At 43.9% G+C, this 27,079-nt stretch overlaps 2 protein-coding genes and 1 long non-coding RNA gene across 3 annotated transcripts in view; 1 reads left to right on the top strand and 2 right to left on the bottom strand.

The window, feature by feature from the left end:
- The window catches only part of LOC309523261 (MAP7 domain-containing protein 3-like), a gene marked incomplete at its 3' end in the record, with an annotated part of 42,262 nt that extends 40,197 nt beyond the window's left edge, over positions 1-2,065 (bottom strand). The window contains exon 1 of the mRNA XM_082207045.1: positions 1,980-2,065. Coding sequence (XP_082063171.1) covers positions 1,980-2,001 — 22 coding nt within the window. The 5' untranslated portion in view covers positions 2,002-2,065. The remainder of the gene's footprint in view (positions 1-1,979) is intronic.
- The window catches only part of LOC309523311 (uncharacterized protein), a 299,624-nt gene extending 289,827 nt beyond the window's left edge, over positions 1-9,797 (bottom strand). Inside the window, exon 1 of the mRNA XM_082207112.1 lies at positions 9,046-9,797. The gene's annotated coding sequence lies outside the window, so the exon portion shown is untranslated. The remainder of the gene's footprint in view (positions 1-9,045) is intronic.
- Positions 1-27,079, top strand: part of LOC309523338 — an 892,159-nt gene that overhangs the window by 438,196 nt on the left and 426,884 nt on the right. The window lies entirely within an intron of this gene.

The raw sequence follows: 27,079 nt of genomic DNA, 5'->3' as shown, positions 1-27,079 counted from the left end.
TTATAATTGTGATGATTACGGCATACAGCTGATGAAAACCCCAAACTAACTATCTCAGAAAATTAGAATATTGTGAAAAGGTGCAGTAGCTATTCAATCCATAACACCTGCAATGGGTTCAGTAGGAAGCGCAATCATGGGGAAGGCTGCTGACCTGACAGTTGTGCAGAAAGCCATCATTGAGACCCTCCATAAGAAGGGAAAGCCTCAAAAGGTAATTGCAGAAGAAGTTGGATTTTCCCAAAGTGCTGTATCGAAGCACATTAATGGAAAGTTATGCGGAAGGGGAAAGTGTGGAAGAAAAAGGTGCACAAGCAGCAAGGATGACCGCAGCCTGGAGAGGATTGTCAGAAAAAGACCATTCAAACGTGCTGGGGACTTCCACAAGGTGTAGACTGAGGCTGGAGTTAGCGCATCAAGACCTAACACACACAGACAGATCCTGGAGATGGGCTTCAAATGTTGTATTCCTCTTGTCAAGCCGCTCCTGAACAAGAAACAACGTCAGAAGCATCTCATTTGGAAACCAAGGACCCAGAGTCTGGAGGAAGAATGGGGAGGCACACAATGCCAGATGCTTGAAGTCCAGTGTGAAGTTTCCACAGTCTGTGTTGATTGGGGGAGCCATGTCATCAGCTGGTGTTGGTCCACTGTGCTTCATTAAGTCCAGGGCCAACACAGCCGTCTACCAGGAGATTTTGGAGCACTTCATTCTTCCTTCCGCAGATGATCTTCATGGGGATGCTGACTTCATTTTCCAGCAGGACTTTGGCACCTGCCCACACTGCCAAAAGTACCAAAACCTGGTTCAATGCCCATGGGATTACTGTGCTTGGTTGGCCAGCAAACTTGCCTGACCTGAACCCCATAGAGAATCTATGGGGCATTGCCAAGAGAAAAATGAGAGACATGAGACTGAGCAATGCAGAAGAGCTAAATGCTGCTATTGAAGCATCCTGGTCTTCCATAACACCTCAGCAGTGCCACAGGCTGATAGCATCCATGCCACGCCGCATTGAGGCAGCAATTGATGCAAAAGGGGCCCAAACCAAGTACTGAGTACATATGCATGCTTCTACTTCTCAGAGGTCCAATATTGCTCTAATTGCAATTCTTGTTTTGCTGATTTCATGTAATATTCTAATTTTCTGAGATTGTTAATTTGGGGTTTTCATCAGGTGTAGGCCATGATCATCACAATTATAACAAATAAAGGCTTGACATATCTCGCTTTGCATGTCATGAGTCTATCTCATATATTAGTTTCACCTTTTAAGTTGAATTACTGAAATAAATGAACTTTTCCATGATATTCTAATTTTTTGAGTTTCACCTGTATTTCCATCTTGCAAAACTAGCAGGGAGAAGAGGAGAAAAGGCTATTGAAAAAGTCAATAAAGAATGGACAAATTTCAAAGAAAATCTTTAAAATGATCCGGGCAACGCAAGTCCCCTGGCAGATACAGATTAAATCTTGAAAATAGAGGGAAGGCATATTCAAATCTGATTAGAGAAACACAAGAAAAAGTAGAATAACTAACATGAGCAGGCATGGCCAAACTTGGGCCTCCAGCTGTTTTGGGACTACAACTCCAATCATTCCTGTCCACTGGTCCTGTTACCTAGGGATGATGGGAGTTGTAGTCCCAAAACAGCTGGAGGGCCAAGTTGGGCATGCCTGATGTAAATTGATGTATAATAAAGATTATTTTAAGAGAAAAGTATATGCTCTGGTGTGTGGTCATTTCCTGCTTTGCAAAACAAAAGCAGCATCTTCATTGGCCCAAGTAGACCAGTTCTTACCGAGCTTTTGAAAGATGTCAAAATGGGACTCTTTTGAGAAGGAGAATACGCAACTTAAAAAGTAGCAGCACAGATTCGTGAACTGAAAAGCAGAAGGACTGTGAAGAGCCACAACCAAGGAAGTCACAGGAATGGATTTATTATTATTATTATTATTATTAAAGCAAGGATTTTACCTGGCCTGGTTGAAGATTTCATACCAACTGGAGACTGGACTGGAACAGGACTAGCACAACTTTGGCTTCTTCTTTCCTCTGCCAACACCTGGGCTGCTGCAACTGTAAAACAGACCACAATCACAGTTATTACAACGAAAATCCACAATTTATTTCCGGCAGCAGGCTTCATGCAAGACTTGCTGGTACATCTGATCATTTTTTTTATCTCTTCATGTATCACGCCAAAAAAAACAGAATTATTTTTATGAGGAAGTTTCACAACAGACGTTCCAAAAGACAATAAAAAGAGTCTTTCTATATGCGACCGCCAAGATCGTGATTGCAAAACCCTGGAAAAGCAACATATTGCTGACAAAAGAAGAATGGCTCTTAAAACTCAGTGAGTATCTAGAACTAGCTCAACTTACAGAATCAATAAGAAGTCACTCAAATGTGAGAATAAGGAGAGAATGGGATGCTTTTATAAACTACATGGAAAAAGGTGGTTCCAAGGACTTTGCTTGGCTTAGCATAGACTAAAATCCCACAGGCTACCTATAGATTTGCTAACAGAGAACAGACAAACAGAAATATGATTTATTAGGAACCGTTTGTGGGGGGGGGGAGTCAAGATACGAATCAGGGAGTCGAGCCTGAAGTCGTAAGAGGAGATGTTATAATTATAAAAATAGAAAAAAAGTTATAGGAAATAACTAATAGGAGAAAGGAGGGCTTGTATTCCTTACAAAGAAGTTTATTGGATACTGTTTCGTTTCTAGTTTCTTTTTCTTCCATTTTTCTTTTTTTCTATCTTTTCTTCTTTTGTTGGATATATAATATGTATATGTATATGTATATGTATATGTATATGTATATGTATATGTATATGTATATGTATATGTATATGTATATGTATATGTATATGTATATGTATATGTATATGTATATGTAATGTTATATGGCTAAATAAAGATAAAACAATGGGGGGGGGGGACTTGCTGGTACGACAGTATTCAAACCTGTTCTTTGGGCAGAGATTTCTCCAAAAATAAAAAGTTCATAGTTCTAAAACTCCTCACCCACAATAATACAGAAAGGAGACTTAACATGGGAACGGGTATCAGAACGTGCAATAAACCCAGATGTCAACTTTGCTGCCATATACACCCAGACAACACCATCGCTGGACCCAACAACGCCAAACATCCCATCTCAGGCCTATTTAATGGCTCATCTTCGAACGTTGTGTATGCCATCAAATGCCAGCAGCACCCTTCAGCTCTCTATATTGGACCAACAGACCAAACCCTGCGTCAGAGGATAAATGGGCCTAAATCTGACATCGGGAATCACAAGGCAGATAAGCCAGTTGGCCCTTCAGCTGTTTTGGGACTACAGCTGCCATCATCCATAGCTCACAGGACCAGTGGTCAGGGATGATGGGAATTGTAGTCCCCAAACAGATGAAGAGCCGAATTTGCCTATGCCTGTGATGGACTATGCCAGGCTTCCTCAAACTCAGCCCTCCAGCTGTTTGGGGACTACAACTTGTTGGAAAATTCCACTCCACCTTTAGTTGCAGGCATGGAACTGTTGCATGCCCTATACAGGTTTATCAAGACAACCAGTCCTGTTTGGCTTTGCTAGCTTCAGAGAGTTGTAAGCAAAGAACAAAGTACTTGCAGATAAAATTACATTTTGCATGGGAGTGTGTTTGGAAAGGACTCATTCAGGTGTCCTACATGCCAGGAAACGGAATTCCTGCAGATCTGTTGTCTAAAGTTCTTAACAGAGAACAACTTCAGGTATATGTACAGCGGTTGCAGTTGGGTTGAAATACTGCGCCATAGGTTACATGGAAAGGGGGAGGATGTTGGAAAATTCCATTCCACCTTTAGTTGCAGACATGGAACTGTTGCATGTCACATGTCTGTTTACATACCAGCACAGCCTGCTAGGAACTTCCGTTGTGTATAGCTTTTGCTTCTCTTTGTCTCTCAGAGCAGACAAAGAGAGAGACATGTTTCTTTGTCCTGATTTATGATTAATAAATCCGTAGTTGTAGTATGCTTCCACAAGCCTCACGTCTATTCTGTGTGCGCAGTTCGCTCTGCTGATATAGTGTGCCCTGGCTTTGAAGCCTGGGTCGCTGATTTACGTTGGAGCAGAGGCCAATGGGTCTTCGCAGTGGGACAGCTGGAAGGAGACGACTCAGCTGGGGCTAGCCAGCTGGCCTTGAGACCCTCTGCATGCCGACACAACACACATCCTCCCTGACTGCCGCTCATGTGAGCTAGGGATGATGGGACTTGCAGTCACAAAACAGCTGGAGGGCCAAATTATCAGGCATGGCCCAACTTGGCCCTCCAGCTGTTTGGGGACTACAATTCCCATAATTCCTGACTCCTGGTCTTGTGAGCTAGCGATGATGGGAATTGTAGTCCCAAAACAGCTGGAGGGCCGAGTTTGGCCATCACTGCAGTAGGAGAAAACTTCCATCTCCCAGGCCATTTAATGCAGGATCTCCAAGCAGCTGTCTTATGACAAAAGGATTTCAAAAATAGACTTGAAAGAGAAGTGGCTGAATTGCAACTTATCACTCAACTGAAAATGATGGGGAGAGTTCGTCTGAATAGAGATATTGGATTCTTGACTCATTACAGATGCTATTTTGAGTCATCTGCATACTCTCCCTTGCTTTTTCCTGTCAGACTAATTGCAGTCGTTAACAGTCGTGAAGATTTATGATTCCACCGTCCAGCCGTTTCTTCTGCGCACACTCTGAGGAAAACGACCTAGGTAGGAAAAATTGCAGACGCAGCAGTCTGCCTTCGTGTGAGAGCAGAGGGAGTGATGCAGTCCAGAGACAGCTTCTTCTATCTATAAGTGTTTATTTACAAGCAATAAATCACCATCCAAACTCTCAGACATCCTCTCCGTGCTCGACGCACGCTCAGTCTAAAACTGAAACCAACTCACGGAACAAAGACTGTGACGACAGCACAGCACAGCTTCGTGTAGACGCTCCTCCCCCCCGGATACAGAACACAAGAAGGTTAACCCTATAACCACCATACTCTACAAGTCGTCCACAGGTTGACCATACCCATTGAGTCCTACTACCCTTTGGAGAAAAATTTGGCCACCCTGAATGTGATCTCTGGATCCTTGTCCTCTAACAGGGATTTTAAGCATTGAGGTTCATACCCACTTGGAAAGCTTCTACCCAAAACAAACTGAGTTGGTCTCTAAGGTGCTACTGGACATTTTTTTAAAAAAAATTATTTCGACTGCGGCTACCTACCTGAATCTAGGTTAAATGAAGGGTCTGCCAAAACCACTATATGAAACTGTTCAGGGATAAAGGCTGAGAATGCAAAACATACAGTGAGGGGGGGAAGTATTTGATCCCCTGTTAAATTTGCCCATTTGTCCTCTGGCGAAGAAATGACCAGTCCAGAATTTTAATGGTAGGTTTATTGTAGCTGTGAGAGACAGAATAAAAACAGGACAACCCCCAGAAACCCAGATGACAAAAGACAGAGATTGATGTGCATTATAATGAATGAAATAAGTATTCGATCCCCTATCAACCAGCCAGATGTCAGGCTACCTGGTATCGTCACTGTATGTAACGAGCTGAGATTAGAAGCACCTGCTGTAAGGGAGAGGTCTTACCTGTAATCCCAGCTCTTTACAGTACCTGTACAAAAGACACCTGTCAACAGAAGCAATCAATCCAGCAGATTCCAAAGTAGCCACCATGACCAAGACCAAAGAGCTGTCCAAGGATGTCGAGGACAAGATTGTAGACCCGCACAAGGCTGGACTGGGCTACAAGGCTATTGTCAAGCAGCTTGGTGAGAAGGTGACAACAGTTGGTGTGATAATTCGCAAATGGGAGAAACACAAAATAACTGTCAACCTCCCTTTGTCTGGGGCTCCATGCAAGATCTCTTTTTTTTTTTTGCAAATATTTTTTATTACATTTTCTATAAAAACTTCCATCTTTCAATTTTCCACATCACATATTTTAGATTGTTGAACCTCCCTCCACTCCTCTGACAGTCATCCAAAATAATTCTCCTATTTACACATTTCTTAATAATAATATCACCTTTAAAAAAAGGAAAAAAAGAAAAAAGATTCTTTATATCCTTATTTACATTCTTGCGATATTCCTCACTTTTCACAAAGCCTCTTTAAAACACACTAGCGTTGTATTCTCCTCACATATAGTTTTCAAATACTCTCTAAATTTTCCCCAGTCCTCCAAAAACTTATGGTCTCTTTGAAGTCTGATTTTCCCCGTTAGTTTGTCCAATTCTGCATAATCAATTAGTTTATTTCTCCATTCATCCAGAGTCGGTACTTGTTCTTGTTTCCACCTTTGAGCTATCAGCGTCCTCGCGGCAGTTGCTGCATACTGGAAGAGTTTAAAATCCCTCCTTTTTATTTCCCTTCTGGTTATCCCTAGTCGAAAGGTCTCTGGTTTCTTTACAAAGCTATATTTTAGCATTTTCCTTATCTCATCGTATATTTTTCCCCAGAAACCCTTCACTTTCTCGCATTCCCACCACATATGCATAAATGTGCCCTCTTTCTCTCTACATCTCCAGCATTTATTGCAGATCTTATACATTTTGGCCAATTTAACCGGTGTTAAGTACCATCTATATACCATCTTCATGGCATTTTCTTTTAATGTTATGCATGCTGTGAATTTCAGATTTTGATTCCATATCTTTTGCCACTCTTCCAGCTCTATACTGTACCCTAGATCTCTGGCCCAATGAATCATTACCTCTTTCACCTCCTCGTCCATCGTATGCCATTCTAATAAGATTTTGTACATTTTGGATATAATTTTATAATCGTTGTTAACAATTTCTGTTTGAAACCTCGAGTCCTTTTCCTCATACCCTTTTTCTTTCACCTCCTTTTTAAACCTATCACTTATCTGCAAATAGTGCAGCCAGTCAAATACATGTTCTTTCACTTGTTCATATGGTTTTACTTTCCATTTGTCCCCTTCTTTAATTACCAAATCTCCGTATGTGATCCAGTTACTTCTCATATTGAGTTTCTTAACTCCCATCATCTCTAAAGGGGATAACCAATGTGGTACCCCCCTTTCTAATATATTTTTATATCTGTCCCATACTTCGATTAGCGATTTCCGGAATATATGGTTTTCAAACGATTTATGACCCTTTTTTTTCTCCTGCCATAAATAAACGTGCCACCCGAACCTATTGTCGAATCCCTCTAAGTCCAATAGTTTTGTATTTTTAAGCTTTATCCATTCTCTTACCCAGCAAAGACATGATGCCTCGTAGTATAGCTTCAGGTCTGGCAGGGCAAATCCTCCTCTCTCTTTTGCATCCGTTAGCAATTTATATTTAATTCTCGGTTTTTTGCCCTGCCAGATGTATCTTGAAATCGATCTTTGCCACTCCTTAAAATTTTTAACTCCTCTTAATATTGGGATCATCTGAAATAAAAATAGTATTTTGGGTAGCACGTTCATCTTGGTCATTGCTATTCTACCCCAAAAGGATAGTTTTAACCTTCCCCATCCTTCCAGGTCTTTCTTAATTCCATTCCATGTCGGGACATAATTATTCTGATACAAATCAATACTTTTCGGTGTAATCCAAATTCCCAGATATTTTACCTTTTTGACAACTTCAATTCCCGTTTGCTGCTGAAACACCTCAATCATTGATTGCTCCATATTTTTAGTTAGAATTTTAGTTTTTTTCCTATTTAATGTAAAGCCTGCCACTTCACCAAATTTTCCAATTTCCTCTAACACTTCCTTTACACTAGTCATCGGATCTTCCACCGTTATAACCAAATCGTCGGCGAAAGCTTTAGTTTTGTATTCATTTTGGCCTACCGTCACCCCCTTTATCCTTTCATTTTTCCTAATTGAGTTCAAGAGGGTCTCCAAGACCAATATAAACAGCAGAGGTGAGAGCGGGCAGCCCTGTCTAGTCCCTTTTGATATTTCGATTTCTTCTGTTATCACATTGTTCACTATCAGCTTCGCTCTTTGTTCGGTGTATATAGCCCTTATTCCATTATAAAAATCATCCTGGGGCTCCATGCAAGATCTCATCTCGTGGCGTTGCAATGATCAGGAGAACCGTGATGAAGCAGCCCAAAACTACACAGGGGGGAACTTGTCAATGATCTCAGGGCAGCTGGTCACCATGAAAATGGTTGGTAACACACTGCGCCATGAAGGACTGAGATCTTGCAGAGCCCGCAAGGTCCCCTTGCTCAAGACAGCACATGTACAGGCTCATCTACAGTTTGCCAGTGCACATCTGAGTGACCTAGAGGAGAAAGGGGTGAAAGCATTGTGGTCAGGTGAGACCAAAATCGAGCTCTTTGGCATCAACTCAACTCGCCATGTTTGGAGGAGGAGGAATGCTGACTATGATCCCAATAACACCATCCCCACCGTCAAACATGGAGGGGGGCATATTATGCTTTGGGGGTGCTTTTCTGCTAAGGGGACAGGACACCTTCACCGCATTGAAGGGATGATGGATGGGACCATCTATCGTCAAATCTTGGGTGAGCACCCAGCCAGATGAGCGGGGTAGAAATAAATTAGTAGTAGTAGTAGTAGTAGTAGTAGTAGTATTAATGGCTCCTGGTTTCATAGGGAAAGATGCTTCTACAGCAGCTGATCAAAATAAATTACGTTTCTACAATTGACACTAAGAATTCTGAAAACAAAACAAGGCAGCCGGCCTCCTTGTCCCTGATTTCGGTCCTCACTCGAACTCAGCACTGCGGAATGGAGGGAAGAAGGAAGAAGGAAAAGCATTTCTCCTCTCCATGACAACCGTTCTGTGATGGCAACAATCCCCCCAAGGCTGCACCAAAAACAATCACCTCAAAGTATTTAAATGATAAATGCTGGTTGCAACACTCAATCCAGTTACTCTAAACCATCACCTACAGCTGTCAGCTTGCCCTGAATTAATTCCCTACTGTAACTGTTCACAAACGTCTTGCCTGATTCTAGCTAGACACAGAATTGTGTCTCTTTTTGGACAGTACACACTCTGGAGAAGTTTAAAAGTGTAGTGATCAGGTGGGATTGCTATGAGGAATTATAACAAATATAGAGTAAGCCATCTGTGTCAGCAATGAAAGCATTGCGTTGACTGGGTTTAAACTATTTTGATATGATTCTTGATCAAGCCACACCTCTGCATCCCTGTTCCATTTCTCTTTCTTGACAAGTCACGTACACTGCCAGTTTCTTCGCCATGCAGGCTCCTGGGTCATCAAAGACAGTGGGCAGCTTCTTTGAAGTAGCCTTTCTGATATGTTAATCCCAGGATGTTAATCTTAGGGCCAGGAAACAGATCTCACATAAAGGTGATAATGATTGCTGTCCTCCTGGCCATCCTCCTTATCATGTATATTGCTTGTTTATGACCTCAGGGATTGCCAAATGTACTCCTTTGTAGTTCTTTTCTTTGTTTACCCCAGAAATATGTGTGCTTAATTAGTTTTGGTAGTTTAACTTTGTTCCCACGTGGGGTTTGTTGAAATGCTCAGAAGAAATCTGATTGGTTCTTTCGAACACTCTGTAAAAAGTTCTTTTGTGAATAAAATGACCTGGGCCAGGGGCTGGGGAGACACGGAGAGAGATTATTATACGCACCCTTCCCAGAGTCTTGCTGATTCAAGCCTCTGTGTGTATTCTTATTAATCAGAGTTCAATCCTTCCTTTACTTTGGGAACGCCTCAAGTGGTGCCCTGTGTGAGGCAAACTTAAAAAGGAAACTATGTGAGGCTAAGCTAAAAAGAAACGTGTGAGGCAAACCTAAAAGGGAACCGTGTGAGGCTTGGGGGGGGGGAACCTCAGCGTGTGAGGCAAAGCTAAAAGGAAACCTCAGCAAAAGGAAACCCCCAGGATTGGACTCCCCTCGGAGCTAGCAACCTGCTGTCCCTCGGTCGCGGTGGATCATCTACTGCAAAACAATTCCCGGACTTAGGATCTCATTCGCTCGGAACGAGCCCCAAAGACGCGCGTCTATTTTTTTTTATTACTTTTTTTATAAATATTTATTAGGATTTTACAAATTATAACAGACATATCAATACACACAAACACAAACAAAAATACAATAAAAAAGAACAAGTATAGTTTCAAAACCTTATTTTCTTAAAACTTATTTCACCGACCTCCTCATACCTCCCCTTTCTGCATTCCCATTTCAAAAGTTTAGTTCAGCAAATCCTCACCCTTAATTTTGTCTAATTATCATCCTTACTTTTCTTTCACTTAATCTTTACAGCTGTACTCCAATTGATTTTGAAAACCACATCATTCTAAGACTCATGAATTTTACAATATTTCTTAAGATAATTCTTAAATTTCTTCCAATCTTCTTCCGCCATCTCTTTTCCCTGGTCTCGGATTCTGCCAGTCATTTCTGCTAGTCGCATGTAGTCTATCACCTTCATCTGCCATTCTTCCAAGGTGGGTAGATCTTGTGTCTTCCAATACTTTGCGATGAGTATTCTTGCTGCTGTTGTAGCATACATAAAGAATGTTCTGTCTTTCTTTTGCACCAATTGGCCGACAATGCCCAGGAGAAAGGCCTCTGGTTTCTTAAGGAAGGTATATTTAAATACCTTTTTCATTTCATTATATATCATTTCCCAGAAAGCCTTAATCCTTGGGCACGTCCACCAAAGGTGAAAAAAGTACCTTCAATTTCCTTACATTTCCAACATTTATTGTCAGACAAGTGGTAAATTTTTGCAAGCTTGACTGGGGTCATGTACCACCTATAGATCATTTTCATAATATTTTCCTTTAAGGCATTACATGCCGTAAATTTCATTCCGGTGTTCCACAACTGTTCCCAGTCAGCAAACATAATGTTATGACCAATATATTGTGCCCACTTTATCATAGCTGATTTCACTATTTCATCTTGTGTATTCCATTTCAACAGCAAGTTATACATTCTTGACAAGTTCTTAGTATTGGGTTCTATCAGTTCTGTTTCTAATTTTGATTTTTCCACCTGGAAGCCAATTTTCCTGTCCAACTTAAAAACCTCCATTATTTGATAATAATGGAGCCAATCTCGCACTTTGTCCTTTAACTTCTCAAAACTCTGCAATTTCATTTTATCCCCCTCTTGTTCCAAAATTTCCCAATATTTCGGCCATTTGGCCTCGATATTGAGTTTTCTCACAGCCTTAGCTTCCATTGGCGACAACCACCTCGGGGTTTTATTTCTTTATATCTAATCCAGACATTATATAAAGCTTTCCTAACAATATGATTTTTAAAAGCTTTATGGGCCTTAACCTTGTCATACCATAAATATGCATGCCACCCAAAAATATTGTTAAAACCTTCCAGATCCAAAATGTCTGTGTTCTCAAGAAGCAGCCAGTCTTTCAACCAGCAGAAAGCTGCTGATTCATAGCAGAGTTTAAAATCTGGCAGGGCAAATCCCCCTCTTTCTTTTACATCAGTTAAAATCTTAAATTTTATTCTGGGTTTCTTGCTCTGCCAGACAAACTTCGAAATATCATTCTGCCACTTCTTGAAACAATCCATCTTGTCCACAATTTGCAATGTTTGAAATAAAAACAACATTCTGGGCAATACATTCATTTTGATCACAGCAATACGGCCTAACAGTGAAAGCTTCAAATTTGACCATATTTCTAAATCCTTTTTTACTTCCGTCCAGCATTTCTCATAATTGTCTTTAAATAAGTTCACATTTTTAGCTGTCATGTTAATACCCAAGTACTTCACTTTTTTAACCACAGTTAAACCTGTTTCATTCTGGAACCTCCCCCTTTCAGTAGCTGTTAATTTTTTGTCTAATACCTTAGTTTTTAATTTATTCAGTTTAAATCCTGCGACTTGACCAAATTCTTGAATTAATTCTAAGACTCTTTTGGTACTAGTGTCTGGCTCTTGTAATGTAAGTACCAAGTCATCTGCAAATGCTCTCAATTTGTACTGTTTAACTCCGACCTGTACCCCTTTAACCAACTGGTCCCTTCTAATCATGTTTAACAGGACCTCCAGGACCGATATAAAAAGCAATGGGGAAATTGGGCACCCCTGTCGTGTCCCTTTTTCTATTTTAAATTCTTCCGTAACCACATTATTTACAATTAACTTAGCCTTTTGTTCAGAATATATTGCACCCATACCATTCTCAAATCCTTGACCTACCCCCATCCCATGTAGATTCTTCTTCATAAAACTCCAAGAAATGTTGTCAAAAGCTTTCTCCGCATCCACAAATATCAATACTGCTTTAGTGTTTATATTCACTTCTAGTTTTTCCATAATATCTATTATATTCCTCACATTGTCTGACAAATGTCTTCCTGGGAGAAACCCTGCTTGGTCCTTATGAATCTCTTCCATCAATACTTTCTTCAGCCTTTTAGCCAAAATGTCAGCAAAGATTTTGTAATCCACATTGAGTAACGATATAGGGCGGTAGTTCTTGAGCTGAGTCTTTTCAGTCTCTATTTTCGGTATGAGTGTAATATAAGCTTCTTTCCACGATTCTGGTGCCCTTTTCCCCTCTAGAATTTTATTGCAGACTTCCTTCAAAGGTTGTAGTGACCACTCCTTCAAAGCCTTATAGTATCTGGAGGTCAGCCCATCCGGTCCCGGAGATTTGCCCAGTTGCATGTTTTGGATGGCACCTTCTATCTCCTGTTCAGTTATTTTCTGGTTCAAAACTATTTTACTTTGATGAGAATTTTTTTGTAATCCATGTTTCTTAAGAAACTCATCTACGTCCTTTTCTTTCTGCGGCCCTTGTGAATATAATTGTCTGAAATATCTCTGGAAGCAGTTTCTAATTTCATTTGGATTGTAGATGTTCTTTCCTTCCACTTCTAAATTTGTAACCGTATTTAATTTTTGTCTTTTCTTGATTTGCCAGGCCAATAATTTACCACATTTGTCTGCTGATTCAAATGTCTTTTGTCTCATTTGTTTAATTTTCCATTCTATTTCTTGATTCATTAATTCCATATATTGTGTCTAGTATAACTTAATTTCTCTCAAAATCTCTTGGGACTTTGGTTTAGATCTTAGTTTCTTTTCCCCTTCTTTTATCTTTTCCAAAATCTTATCTTTTTTCTCACTTTGGATTCTCTTCTTTATTGCATTTTGTTGTATCAAGAATCCTCGCATGACCGCTTTACTTGCGTCCCAGATTACTCTTTTTTCAACATTGGTCTTTAAATTTATTTCGAAGTAGTCTCTCAAAGTCTTTTGGGCCTTTTTGTATACCTCTTCATCTCTAAATAAGGTGTCATTCATCCTCCATCTGAAGGAACCAGCTGTTATTAACTTCATCTCCATCTTTACAGCATTGTGGTCGGAGCACGTTTTGGGGCAGATTTCCACTTTCTTTATCTTTGGTGCCATCCCACTAGTAACCCATATTTGGTCAATTCTAGTCCATGTCATCATAGCTTCAGAAAAGAAAGTTCCCTCTCTCTTGAGAGGGTTCTTTGTTCTCCAAATGTCAATCAAGTCCATGTTATCAGTCATTTCAAAAAAAGTCTTTGGTAATCTTCCATCTTTAGAAACTACCTGTCTTTGCGCCTTGTCCATATTTGTAGATACTACTCCATTCATGTCTCCCATCAAGATTAAGTTATAATCCAAATAGTCCAGTAAAATCTCATGCAATTTCTTAAAAAATTCAGATTTCCCTTCATTTGGTGCGTAAATTCCTACAATCAAAAAATTTTCTCCTTGAACTTGAATTTCAATTGCCACAAATCTTCCTTGTTCATCTTTAAACATCAATTTCAGTAGCAAATTTTCTTTTGCATAAATCACAACTCCTCTTTTTTTTTCTTGTTCTAATCTTTTGTTAATAAGTAGTTTTCTATGTAGCCTCATCACATGTGTTTCTTGTAAGCAGATCAAGTCCAATTGTTCTTTTTTCAGTATGTGAAACACATTTTTCCTCTTCCGGGGAAGGTTCAAACCATTACAATTCCAACTTAGAAGTTGCAGAGCCATATTGCAGTTATTTACTTTCCCCCCCTGATGGGGTTGGTTCCACTCCAACCACTTCTTTCTGAAGATCTTCTTCGTTATCTCTCAAAAACTTGTCTTTGTCACTCACTGTTTTTATTCTTATTTTCCTTCCTTTATACTTAAAGGATAGGCCTTGAGGGAATTCCCACCTGAAGAGTATTTTGTTCTTTCTTAGTAGAACCACCAAATCTTTGTAGTAAGTTCTTACGTCCAGAATATGCTTCGGTATATCCTTGAAGATCTCCACAAAAGATTCTTCAATTTCCAAGGTTCTTTGGTAATGCAAATTCAGTATTTTATCTCTTTCCTCTTTTGATCTTAAAGTTATCAAACAGTCTCTTGGCCTCTTTCTATTCTGTCTTGTGCCGAGTCTAAATGCGGTCACTATCTGTGATGGGATGATGAGCTGCTTGTGCGTAAAATCGTAGTCCCTCAGAGTTTGTGCAACTCCACAAACCTCTGTCTGTGACAGAGCTCCTCAGACATGTCTGCTCTAGTCACTTGCAGATTCCGACAGTGGTTGTTTTCGGAAGCGCTTCCAGCATAAAAGCTCCTTAACGGAAACACGTCTTCGGGACTCGTGGCGTGACAGCTTCCGGCGAGGAATGGGTCTCCCTATGGGAGCTTCAGACACCTCCCCACTGTTCTCGCTGGACGTGTCCCTGAGCCCTCCCTCTTGCTCGCTTTCCCTCAGAGATCCTCCTCTCACCCTGCTAGTTTCTGCTTTAGCTGCTGCGTCTCTCTCAGCCTCCGTGAGACTTTCCTCCAGAGACCCACCTCTCCCCCTGCTGGTCCCTGCTTCAGCTGTTGAGTCCCTCCCAGCCTCCGTGAGCCCTTTCCCCACCTGTTCCTCCGATGGCAGTTCCCTGACATCCACCTCCCCTCCAGGACCCCCTCCACCCCCGCCCGTTCCCTCTCCTCTGGGCGGTGAGGAGGTAAAACCCCGAAAAGAATCCTCTTCATCTTCAGACGTCTCGAACATTTCCCTCCATTGGTCGCCGTTCCTGCTCGCTGAATCCTCCTCCTCCTCGGAATCTGTGAACCCCTCCAACTCTTCTTCTTCGTCGGTGGTGGCAAAGTATTCCCTCCGGAACCTCGCCACAGGCTGAGGTTTACGTGGGAACCTCTGATGAAAAGTTTCTATTAAAACCTCGTCATTGACGTCCTCTGCCATGACCCAGGTGTTTTCCGACTCCGGTTCCCCTTCCCACGTTACCAAATACTCTACTTGATCTCCCCTCCACCTGGAATCGAGGATCTCCGCTACATGGTAGCTGTGTTCCCTTTCCTCCATTGCTGGTCCCCGAGTGACCCTCCCTTCTCTGTCCCCTTTATACGGTGACAGCAACGACCTGTGGAAAACTGAGTGCAGCTTCATGTGGTTCGGTAACCGGAGTCTGAAAGCCACTGGGTTGACCTGTTGCGTGACTTCAAATGGGCCCAATCTTTTGGGTCTTAACTTCTTACAACCCCCTTTGAATGGTAACCCTTGGGTTGACAGCCACACCTGGTCCCCCACCCTAATGGTTTCACCTTCTCTTCTGTTTTTGTCTGCCTGCCTCTTATATTCCTCCTTGGCCCTGTTTAAGTTAAGTTGGAGCTGGCGATGGATCGCTTCCATTTCTTCTACGAACTGTTCGGCAGCTGGAACGCTCCAGTTCTCCCCCTCCCCCCCCGGGAAAGCCCGGGGATGGCACCCGTAATTAGCCAAAAAGGGGCTCATTCCCGTGGACACGTTCTCCGCATTCTTGTAGGCAAATTCCGCCAACGCCAGCCTCTCCACCCAGTCATTCTCTCTGTCATTGACATAACACCTCAAATATTGCTGGAGGATGCCATTGGCTCTTTCCGCCTGCCCGTTGGTTTCAGGATGCCGGGCAGTCGAAAAATTGACCTCTACATGCAGTAAGCTCATGAGCTTCCTCCAGAACCTGGAAGTAAATTGTTTCCCTCGGTCTGAAACCACCCTCAAGGGGGCGCCATGCAACCGAAACACATTTTCTACAAACAATTTTGCGGTTTCTTCTGCCGTGACAGCATGTGAGCAGGCTATAAAGTGGGCCATTTTGGTTAACAGGTCTACCACAACCATGATGGCTGTTTTCCCTCTGGACTTTGGCAGATCAGTCATGAAATCTATTGCCACTGCTTCCCATGGTCTTTCAGGTGTGGGTAGCGGTTCTAATAACCCTGCCGGTGCCCGCCTCTCCCCCTTGGCTCGCTGGCATTGGTCACACCCTCTCACATACTCCCGCACATCTTCCCTGACCTTGGGCCACCAAAATTCCCTGGTAACCAGCCACATGGTTTTGTGTTGCCCAAAATGCCCTGCTGTGGGGCTATCGTGCAGTTGCTTGAGTACCTTCTCCCTCAAATCACCTTCAGGTATATATAACGCTCCCTTGTAATACAACGCCCCGTTTCTCTCCTCAAAACCCCCGGGTTTATCTCCCTCCCTCCTGAGACCCCTGAGTTTGTCCTGGGCGTATTCATCATTCATCGTTCCCTCTACCAGTTCCCTTTGCCCCACCAATGCCGCCCCACACACCCAGCGGTCCTCTGGAATGACATGTCTTTCTTCGGGTGCTCCCTCCCCCTCCAAATATTCAGGTTTGCGTGAGAGAGCGTCCGCCCTAACGTTCTCTGGGCCTGGCACGTAACAAATCTCAAAGTTAAATTTGGAGAACTCCTGGGCCCATCTCAACTGCCGTTGGTTGAGCACTCGTGCCGTTCTCCAATACTCTAGGTTCTTGTGGTCAGTGCACACTTGCACCTTATGTTGTGCGCCAATTAGCAGGTGCCTCCATCTCCGGAAAGCCTCATGAATAGCAAGAAGTTCTCGGTCGTACACCGTGTAGTTCCTCTCGGATTTGTTCAGCTTTCGCGAAAAAAAGGCACACGGTCTCCACTCTGACTCCTCCTTCCCTGGCTGCAGAAGAAGCACCGCCCCTATGGCTCTGTCTGATGCGTCTGTTTCGACTCTCATCTTTTTTTGTAAGTCCACATGCAGAAGTTGTTCTTCAGAGGCGAAGGCCCTTTTCAGTTCCTCAAAAGCTTGCTCCGCCTCCTCAGTCCAAACAAATTTCTTCTTACTGCTGAGACAGTCCGTAATGGGCGCCGTCAGGTGGGCAAAGTTTCGGATGAACTTACGATAAAAGTTCCCAAACCCTAGGAACCTCTGCACATCCTTCTTGGTTTTGGGTGTTTTCCATTCCAGCACTGCCTGGACCTTGCCGGGATCCATGGCCAATCCCTTGTCTGACAGGCAGTACCCCAGGAACTCCACCTCCTTGGTATGAAACTGACACTTCTCCAGTTTCACCCACAGCCGGTTGGCTTGCAGCCTGCTCAACACTTCTCTGACGTCTCTCACATGCTGCTCCTCATTCTCAGAATACACCAACACGTCATCTAGGAAGGCCACACAATTCTTGTAAAGCAAAGGCCCCAGTACGTGGTTCATAAACGATTGGAAGCACGCCGAGCCTGCTTGTAAGCCAAATGGCATAACGAGATATTCAAATGCCCCCAAAGGGGTGAACATGGTGGTTTTCCATTCATCCCCTTTCCTTATACGTATCAGGTTGTACGCCCCCCTTAGGTCCAGCTTTGTAAAAATCTTTCCCTTCCGCACCCTGGTCAAAATGTCGTCAATCCTGGGCATAGGGAAAGCCAAGGGTTCTGACACTGCGTTTAACCCCCTAAAGTCACACACAAGTCTCGGCTTGTCCGTGTTTTTTTTATCCACAAAAAACACTGGGCTACCTCCCACTGCTCTGGACTCTCTGATGAAGCCTCTCTTCAGGTTCTTGTCAATGAACTCTCTTAGCTCCTGCATTTCTCTGTCTGACATGGCATACAACTTGCCTACAGGAAGCTGTGCCCCAGGGAGTAAATTGATTTGACAGTCAAAGGGTCTATGCGGGGGTAGTTGGTCAGCTTCCTTCTCGCTGAACACGTCGCTGAGATCTGCGTATTGTGGTGGTACCTTTACTTTCTCCATTACTTCCGTCCCTGCTAGGGTGGCTTGGGCTCCTGCTGAACCCTTTCCCCCTTTGCAGTGTTCTAAGCAATGTGCTGAACCAAAGGAAACCACTCTCTGATGCCAGCCCACCAGTGGATCATGTAACGCTAGCCAGCTCATCCCCAAAATAATAGGAGCTCCTCCCAAGGTGGCCACATTAAACGCTATCAGTTCGGTGTGCCTTGCCACCTTCATTATCATTGGGACGGTCTGCAAGCTGACTTCTCCTCCCAACAACTCCCTGCCATCGATCGTGGTCACCTGCAGGGGGTTGCTTAAAGGGATAGTCTGTATCTGGTGTTCAGCTGCAAACTCTTTGCTCATGAAATTGCAGGAGCTGCCTGAGTCCAACAGCGCCTTTATCTTTAGGGGGTGTCCATTTTGCAGCTCTAGCGACACTTCTATCACTAGGGCAGGTCTAGGAGGTTCTGGCGTGGGCACTTTCACTGCTCTTTGGCCTGGCTGCTGTGCCCCGACATTGGCAACCAGGCGTTGGCTTTTACTTGCTCCGGTTTTTCCTCCTCTCTTCCCTCAACAGCTCCCACCATCCCTTGCCATTCCTTCCTCTGGGGGCAGACTCTGGCAAAGTGACCTGGCTGTTGGCAGAGATAGCATTTCCGGGCGCCTTTTCCCTCCTTCTTTCCCCCCTCACTGGGCTTTGAAACTGCGCGCACGCGCGCTGTTCCGATTTCCATCGGCTCTGCCGGCGGGAAAGTTGTCTCTGGAATGTCTGGAATGCGGAACTCCTTCCAACGTTCCCCCTTCCCTTCCCGCCTCTCCAAAGCTCTCGCCTCCTGGCGCGCTCCTATGGTCAGCGCAGATTTGGTCAGCTGATCCATAGAATCCGCCCTAGGACCCCGGGAAAGTTCGTCTTTCACAGCCGAAGCAAGGCCTTCTTCAAATAGCATTTGAATGGGTGCCGCCGATAAGTCCCACCCCAATCTGTGAACCAGCATGGTGAACTCAGTCCAGTACTCACGGACAGATCGGCTTCCCTGCTTGCAAGCCATTAGCTGTCTGCGCACCACTCCCTGCTCAATATCGCTGGAAAACATGAGATCCATTGCCCGAAAGAACTTCATGGTGTCCTTTAAGACGTCGTTATGCGTTGCCATCAGGGGTCTAACCCAGTCCCGCGCCCCCCTTTCAAGATGCCCAATCACAAAAGCCACTCGCGATTCCTCGTCAGGGAATTCATCAAACTGCACATTGAGGGCATATTGCATCTCTGTTCTAAAGGCATGGTAGTCCTTGGGGTCCCCCCCAAACTTCTGCACCAATCCTGGTACCTTTCTGGTGAACTGGGTGGCTCCCCCCTTCTTGTCTGCATCCTGAGCCCTTCTCTCCTCAAGCCTCGCCGTCTGCAGCGCCAGTTGGATTTCCAACGCTCGGTACCTTTCTTCCAAGCTTGGACCCGCTCCAACTCCTGCTTCTCTGGTTCCGGCTGGGTCGCTCATGATGCCTTCTCCTGCACAGGCAGCTTACAGAGACTGCCGGAATGCTGTGATGGGATGATGAGCTGCTTGTGCGTAAAATCGTAGTCCCTCAGAGTTTGTGCAACTCCACAAACCTCTGTGTGTGACAGAGCTCCTCAGACATGTCTGCTCTAGTCACTTGCAGATTCCGACAGTGGTTGTTTTCGGAAGCGCTTCCAGCATAAAAGCTCCTTAACGGAAACACGTCTTCGGGACTCGTGGCGTGACAGCTTCCGGCGTGGAATGGGTCTCCCTATGGGAGCTTCAGACACCTCCCCACTGTTCTCGCTGGACGTGTCCCTGAGCCCTCCCTCTTGCTCGCTTTCCCTCAGAGATCCTCCTCTCACCCTGCTAGTTTCTGCTTTAGCTGCTGCGTCTCTCTCAGCCTCCGTGAGACTTTCCTCCAGAGACCCACCTCTCCCCCTGCTGGTCCCTGCTTCAGCTGTTGAGTCCCTCCCAGCCTCCGTGAGCCCTTTCCCCACCTGTTCCTCCGATGGCAGTTCCCTGACACTATCTTAAATTCTTCCTTCTCTAACTCCTGTTTCCAAAAGTCCGAAAATTCTTTCGTGAGAAAGTCCACCAAATTATCCTTCTCACTTTCAGGTACCGCTCTAATTCTCAAATTTCTCTATTTTCTTTGCAGTTCAAGCATAGACAAAGTCAGCTCATGATCTTCTAATTTTTTACACACTGGTGGTATCTTTTCCTGGGTATCAGTTGCAATACCCTTAGCTTCCTCTGCAATCTTTCGAGTTGTGGTCGACTCTTCTAAAAGTTTTTCAATAGACTGTGTATTTGAATTCACCTTCTTACCCAATTCATTGATGCTTTTTGTATTCAAATCAATTTTTGCTGAAATCTCAGCCACTTGTTTGTTAGTGTCAGCCCTGTTTTTTTCAGAAATCCCAGAGATTCATTTATTTTGCAAAGTGCTTGTGCCACTGCATCAGATGACATGACTTTTGATTTTGTCTGCACAGCTGCAGCTGCTACAGTGCTTGATATTGAAGCTCTTCGCTTGTGTGAAGTGTTAGTCTTATATTGTTTACCATACCTGGTAGTTCTGTCATCTGCCATAACACTCTCACACACAGCCAAGGTCGTTCTCACGCATGTAACTTTGTTTTGCAAAGGAAATTTCCAGTCTTAAATGTTACTGTTACAACCGAATCATAGAATCATAGAATCATAGAGTTGGAAGAGACCACAAGGGCCATCGAGTCCAACCCCCTGCCAAGCAGGAATTCTCTAGGGGGAGATGAATCCCTGGGATTTCTGAAAAAAACGGGGCTGACACTAACAAACAAGTGGCTGAGATTTCAGCAAAAATTGATTTCTAGGGGGAGAAATATCCAACTTCACTTTACAGTTTTGGCAACAAAATGTCTCTTTTAAAAGTCCCCAATGTCTCAAAGAAGGCTACTGTCACAATTCCCAAAGTTATTCCAGGCTCAAAACAGTCCAACAATTCTGTATCTTTCAGAGAGTTAAAGTATCACTTCAAAAAGAATTCCCTTAGCAAGTTGACAGTCCTCTGAACGGCTTCCCTGTCAAGGCAGTCCGTTCCCAGGGTTTGAGGCAGCGGGTAAATTTTTCAAAGTTCCTTTTCAGGCAGGTAGATAAAATCCTTCTTCCCCCTCTGCTCCTGCCTGCAAGAGGGGGGATGTTGTTTTAATGTTAATTTTACTTAATTTCAGGAATAATCCTTCTCAAGTTACAGCTTTGCACTCTCTTTGCTTTAATCTTTCTACAGTCCGGAAAGGCAGACTTCCTTTTTGTACCTTTCCCGTTTCCGGCCGAATTTCTTTAAAATTAGCTCCAAGTCAAATAAGTCTTTAAAATCCTACTCACGGGTAGTTACTTTAGATCCAAATTTCAGGAAGGAATCAGCGCTCTCCAATAATGGCGACGCGGCTTCACTCCACGGACCGGATGACGACTCTCAGCACCGCGCCACACACCCGCTACCATTCCGGAGCCTTTAAAAAGGCTCCTTCTCGGTTTTGGGGGGGCGCAAAGGTGCCCGCCGAGTCTCCTCATTCACAGGCTTCCGCGCCTGTGATTTTTTTGGGGTCCCCGCTTCGCCGTAGCGGCCAGACCCGAACTCGTGGAGCAGACTCCCTTCGGAGCTCGGAGGGAAATCCGCCATTAATCGCTGGCGCTGACCGGAAGTCCAAAGACGCGCGTCTATTACCTTCCAGGTGAGATCTTGGGAAGCAAGCTTTCACATAGGCAGGAAAAGCATAGGAATAATTTTGCTAGCTCAGGCAGGGCATGATAAGCATTTAGCACCCCTAGTATAAAAATTGTTGTTAGAGTTTGCTAGACTTTGCCCCTGGTTTCCAGAGGGGGGTACGTATGACATTAAGAAATGGAATGAGCTGGGAGATGCACTCCATAGACATCCTGAGGCATCTGTACAAGTCTTGCACACCTGGCATTTGTGTAGAGACGCAACTGGAAAGCTCTCTAACCCTTTGCTCCAACCACCAGTTGTCTCTATGAATGCTCCCACATTGTTGCAACCCCTAGCTGCCTTTAAAAATGCTGTAATATTGTTCCCTCCATCTCAACCTCTAGATTTCCAGCCTCTCTCTGAGGTCATGCCAAAGGTAATTCCATTGGCACCTTCCTTTGCCAAAGATTTGCCTGGGTCGAATGTAAATTCCATGCCACCTTCTGTGGTGGACCAATGCCCGCAAGGGCCTCAGACCACAGTGCAAAAAATGGTTATTCAAAATATGGCAGAAGGAAGCAGTGAAGAAAAAACACCTGACACCTTACAATTATTAGCAGTCTATCTTGTTGTTCAGAATGCACAGGGACAGAGAGCAGTTTTTTAACAACTGAAGCGAAGTATGACAGAAAATGGCTTGCATGGTATTTTTGATGGGCCTTAGCCAGTACTTTAATTCCAAACCTTGAAGCCTCTGAAATTTTAATGAAACAATTGGCTTATGAAAATGCAAATGCTGATTGCAAGACTGTTCTTAAAGCAAGTTATCAGAACCCAGAAACAAAGATTGCTCAAATGATTAAGCCTTGCCAGAATATTGACACTGAGACTCACAAATCTGCCCTCCTAGCAGCAGCTTTGTCTCCTTCAGTGCCTCCTGCTAAAGACAGGCAATGCCAGGACAGGTGGCCTTCCAGCCTGAGTTTAAATGCGAGAACAAAGACTCTTGTGCCAGCTGATTGTCAGGATTTTACTGAAGCTAAATTAGCAGAGCCAGCTATTGATTCTAACACAGTTGCTTTTAACACACAGTCTCCTGTGACAAATCTGTGCCATGCCACTAAGGGCAGTGCTGGTTTGAATCTAATGACAGCAGAACTTGCTACTTTTCAGTTCCAGTTCCCTATGGTGGTTTATAAAATTAAGACATAGCATACAGGTCTGATTCCACCTCAGACAGTGAGACTCATTCTTCATCGCTTTTTGCAGACTATTTTTTCTCTTTTCCTCCCTAAACTTAAAATTCCTAATGAATTTACTTTACAGGAGTTGCAGTTTTTGGGTCACTTCTGTTGGTTTCTGCTCTCTTCACTGTGCAGCGAAGTGCTTGTCACAAGACAATGTTTACATTCCACAGTCAGAGCACTGTTGGGTTTTCCCACGGGAATGGGAGACTGGATGTGACGTACACTGGTTTCCTGTTTTTCACTGTTCTCTCGGAGTTCTTTGTTCCGAGGAGAAGGACGTTTGCTTCTCTGCTCCCGCAGAGGCAAGATGCATGTTTGTAATTTCTCAACATTGAACTGTAAATAAAGCAAGTTAAGCATGAGCCTGGATAGCTCAGTTGGTTAGACCGTGGTGCTGATAACACCAAGGTTGCAGGTTCAATCCCTGTATGGACCAGCTGCATATTCCTGCATTGCAGGGGGTTGGACTAGATGATCCTCAGGGTCCCTTCCAACTCTACAGTTCTGTGATTCTGTGATTCTGTGATGTGGCACGTACTGCTCATCATTCCGCTGAGTACAGGACTCTGCAATTACAACATTTTTGGTTTCGGGCCCAGAAAGACGCAATCAAACTGAAGGATGGACTCCAGAAGCCGAGTCGGAATGCCGGCAGAGGAACAGAGAAACGGATCGGCGTTATCTGCTCTGCGCGTCGAGTTTGATTGATGAGAAGGTATGTGCTCATGCTCCGGGCAGCCTGCCAGCTTCTAGTTTATGGCTTTATGGCTGGACTTTGAACTTTTAAAGCCGTTTTGCCGTGATACAGGCAAAGGCTCTAAGGCACAAGCTCACAGGCTTGGGAGGCTTGAAAACCGAAAGTACTTTTACAAGTGCTTTTGGAAGCAGCTGTACACAGACGCAGCTTGTTTAAAGCAGCAATGATGGATAATGCAAAGCTGGCTGATGCTTTTGGAATTCCTAAGCTCAATAAGAAAAACTACGCGGACTGGGTTCTCTATGCAGAGGCTATTCTGCGGAAAGAGAGTCTGTATAAAGTTATTACAGACAACCCCCCAGCTCCAATTACAGACGAGTGGAAAGCTAAAGATTCCAAAGCGATGGGAACTCTTACATTGATAGTATCCCCAGAAGAGCTCTGCCTGTTGCGTGATAAGACCACAGCCAGAGAAATTTGGGACACTTTAAGAGAGGCTCACTTGAGGACAGAAGCTGGTTCCTCAATGTACTACTATGCCAAGCTGCATGGTATGGCTCTTGCTGAAGGTGGAGATGTGCGTACACATCTGATGGAAATGCAGAATCTGAGACATGAGCTGCAACAGAGAGGACTCACCTTTCCAGAGGCTGTGTATTCCTTCATGATACTACATTCTTTGGGTCCAAGTTGGGAGTCCGTTGCCACTCAGATTGCTGTTCAGCCAACTGCTCAGCTCACAGTAGCCTATGTTACTGCCGTGATTCTGAATGAAGTGGACAGGTGAGGTGCTAGCTGCATGGGTAAGGGGGAGTCTTCACAGACGTCATCCCTGAGTGCAGTGGAACCACCAGAGGGCGCCAAAGCTTTGAAGGCAGTGAAATGCTACTCGTGTGGACGTCTAGGCCATATGAAGAGGGAATGCAGATATCCCAGGGCCAAGACAGAGCAGCGCAGCGGAAGTTCATCGCGTGGAAAAGGCCAAAGCAAAGGCAAAGGTCCAGTGTCCAGGACAACGCAGCACAAGGCAATGGTCTCACGCTTCACTCCAAAGGTTGCAAAGGTCCAGAAGACGTCTAGATCTTTCTTCGTTGTTGATTCAGCAGCTACCCACCACATGTGCAACGATAAGCGACTGTTCGTGTCTTTTACACCGCAGGAAGGTGCGATTCACCAGGCAGATGACCACACGATCCCCAGTCAAGGCTACGGAACTGTTGTTCTTCACAGTTTGGACTTATCGATACAAGATGTGCTTTACGTACCAGATGCCACACACAATCTACTCAGTGTTATGCAGCTGAATGAACGGAACATTGACGTTTCCTTCAAGAACAAGAAATGCACCATCACAAAGAAAGACGATTATGTATTGCATGCTGAATGTGTTGATCGTTTGTTTCTTTTGTATTATGATGATGTGGTGCAGAATGAGACTTGTTGCATTGCAGGTTCTAACAAAAGTTTGCATGCAGGATGTATTCACGATTTTCACAGGAAATTTGGTCATTTGCATTTTGAGGCAGTATCTAAAATGCCTGCCTTGGTTGAAGGTATGACTATTAAACCCTGCAGGTACCACATGAAGTGCAAGGCATGCGCAGCAAACAAGGTGAAAATGGCTGCGAAAGGTAAGGTGTCTAGTAGGCAAGCTACAGAACCATACCAGGTTGTTCATGCTGATTTAGTTGGTCCACTATCACCCTCTTTGGGTGGAAATAGGTACTTCATGGTTCTCATTGATGCATTTTCCAGGTATATTTATGTGTACAATCTCAAGCAGAAATCAGAGGCTTTTCCAAGGTTTAAGGAATTCTGTGCTTGGTTGGAAAATGTGCATGGTAAGAAGATAAAGACTCTTTTCACAGATCGCGGGGGAGAATTCACTTCTCAGCAGTTTGAAGCTTTTCTGACTGAGAAAGGAATTCAACACGATTTGTCCAGTCCTCACTCGCCATGGCAGAATGGACTTTGCGAAAGGGCAAATCAGACATTGCTTCAAGGGTTAAAAACCTTGCTGCATGATGCCAATCTTCCAGAGAGTTATTGGGCCGAATCTCTCTCGTGTTTTGTTTACAGTTACAATCGCAGGTTATCTTCAGCGATTGGTTGTACCCCCTATGAGAAGATGTTTGGCAAGAAACCGTACATCAAACACATGAAAATTTTTGGTTCTGACATGTGGGTTCACACACCACAAAGCTCCAAGTTAGGCAAGTGTGGATTGCATGGTATCTTTCTAGGTTATCAGAAAGGTTCTTACAGAATAATGATGACTGACTCTAAGACAATTAAGCTCACAAGAAGTGTTGAGTACAATGCCAAGTGGGGGGAGAATGTGGGAATTTTCCAATGTTATCCTGATGACAGTGATGAGACTGAGGATAGGCAACAGCAAAAGCAGCCGCAACGACCCACACCCACAGATGAAGGTTCTGATTCTGAGTCTGAAACTGAATCGGATGATTCAGAGGATTTCAAGAGTGCGAAAGCCTCTGTGCGACCCTCTGAAAGCTCTGATCAAGAATTGGAAGAACCATTGTTCACAATAGGCCACTTTTCTCCTAAGAAGGAAGAGGAAAGTGTTGAGGACTTAAGGCTAATTCGCAGGTCACAAAGAACCACAAAAGGCAGACCTCCAAAGAGATTTGCTGATGAATTTGCTAAGACAGCAGTAGCAGCTGTTAAAAGCTCCAAGAAGGTATTTGAACCTTCAAGTTTCCAAGAAATCCAGGATTTGGATTCTAAGGAAGCTGAGTCATGGTTAAATGCTATGAAGGCTGAGCTTGATTCCTTAGAAAGGAACAAAACATGGGAGCTAGTTCCAGTAGTTCCAGGAATGAAACTGCTTGGAAGCAAATGGGTCTTCAAAGCAAAGACTGATCAAAATGGCAAGATAGTCAGACACAAAGCCAGATTGGTAGCCAGAGGTTTTGCACAGGTACCAGGTGAAGACTATCACGAGACCTACTCACCCACAGTGAGGTATGAGAGCATTAGGCTTATGCTCAAGCTAGCTGCAGAGGAGAATCTACACGTTAGTCACCACGATGTGAATACAGCATTTTTGTACGGATATCTAGGTGAATCACTTTATATGCTTCCACCTGATGGCGTACAGGTAAAACAGGGATTTGTTTGTGCTCTAAAGAAGTCCCTTTATGGTCTCAAACAAAGTGCACGGTGCTGGCACACAAAACTCACTGAAGCATTGTTTTCTTTAGGTTTTCAACAAGGGAAAGCTGATCCATGTGTATTTGTCAAAGAGGAGGGGCAAAAGAAGCTGTATTGTTTGTTTTATGTTGATGATATAATATTCTTTTGGAAAGATGTCACAATGTACAATAACGCCCTAGCTCAACTGAAAGAGCACTTTGACATGAAAGATCTTGGTGAGGTAAACAACTACTT

The sequence above is a fragment of the Podarcis vaucheri genome (genome assembly GCF_965113315.1).
Source record: "Podarcis vaucheri genome assembly, chromosome: W".
Taxonomy (NCBI): domain Eukaryota; kingdom Metazoa; phylum Chordata; class Lepidosauria; order Squamata; family Lacertidae; genus Podarcis; species Podarcis vaucheri.
This window is presented reverse-complemented; position numbering and strand designations above follow the sequence as displayed.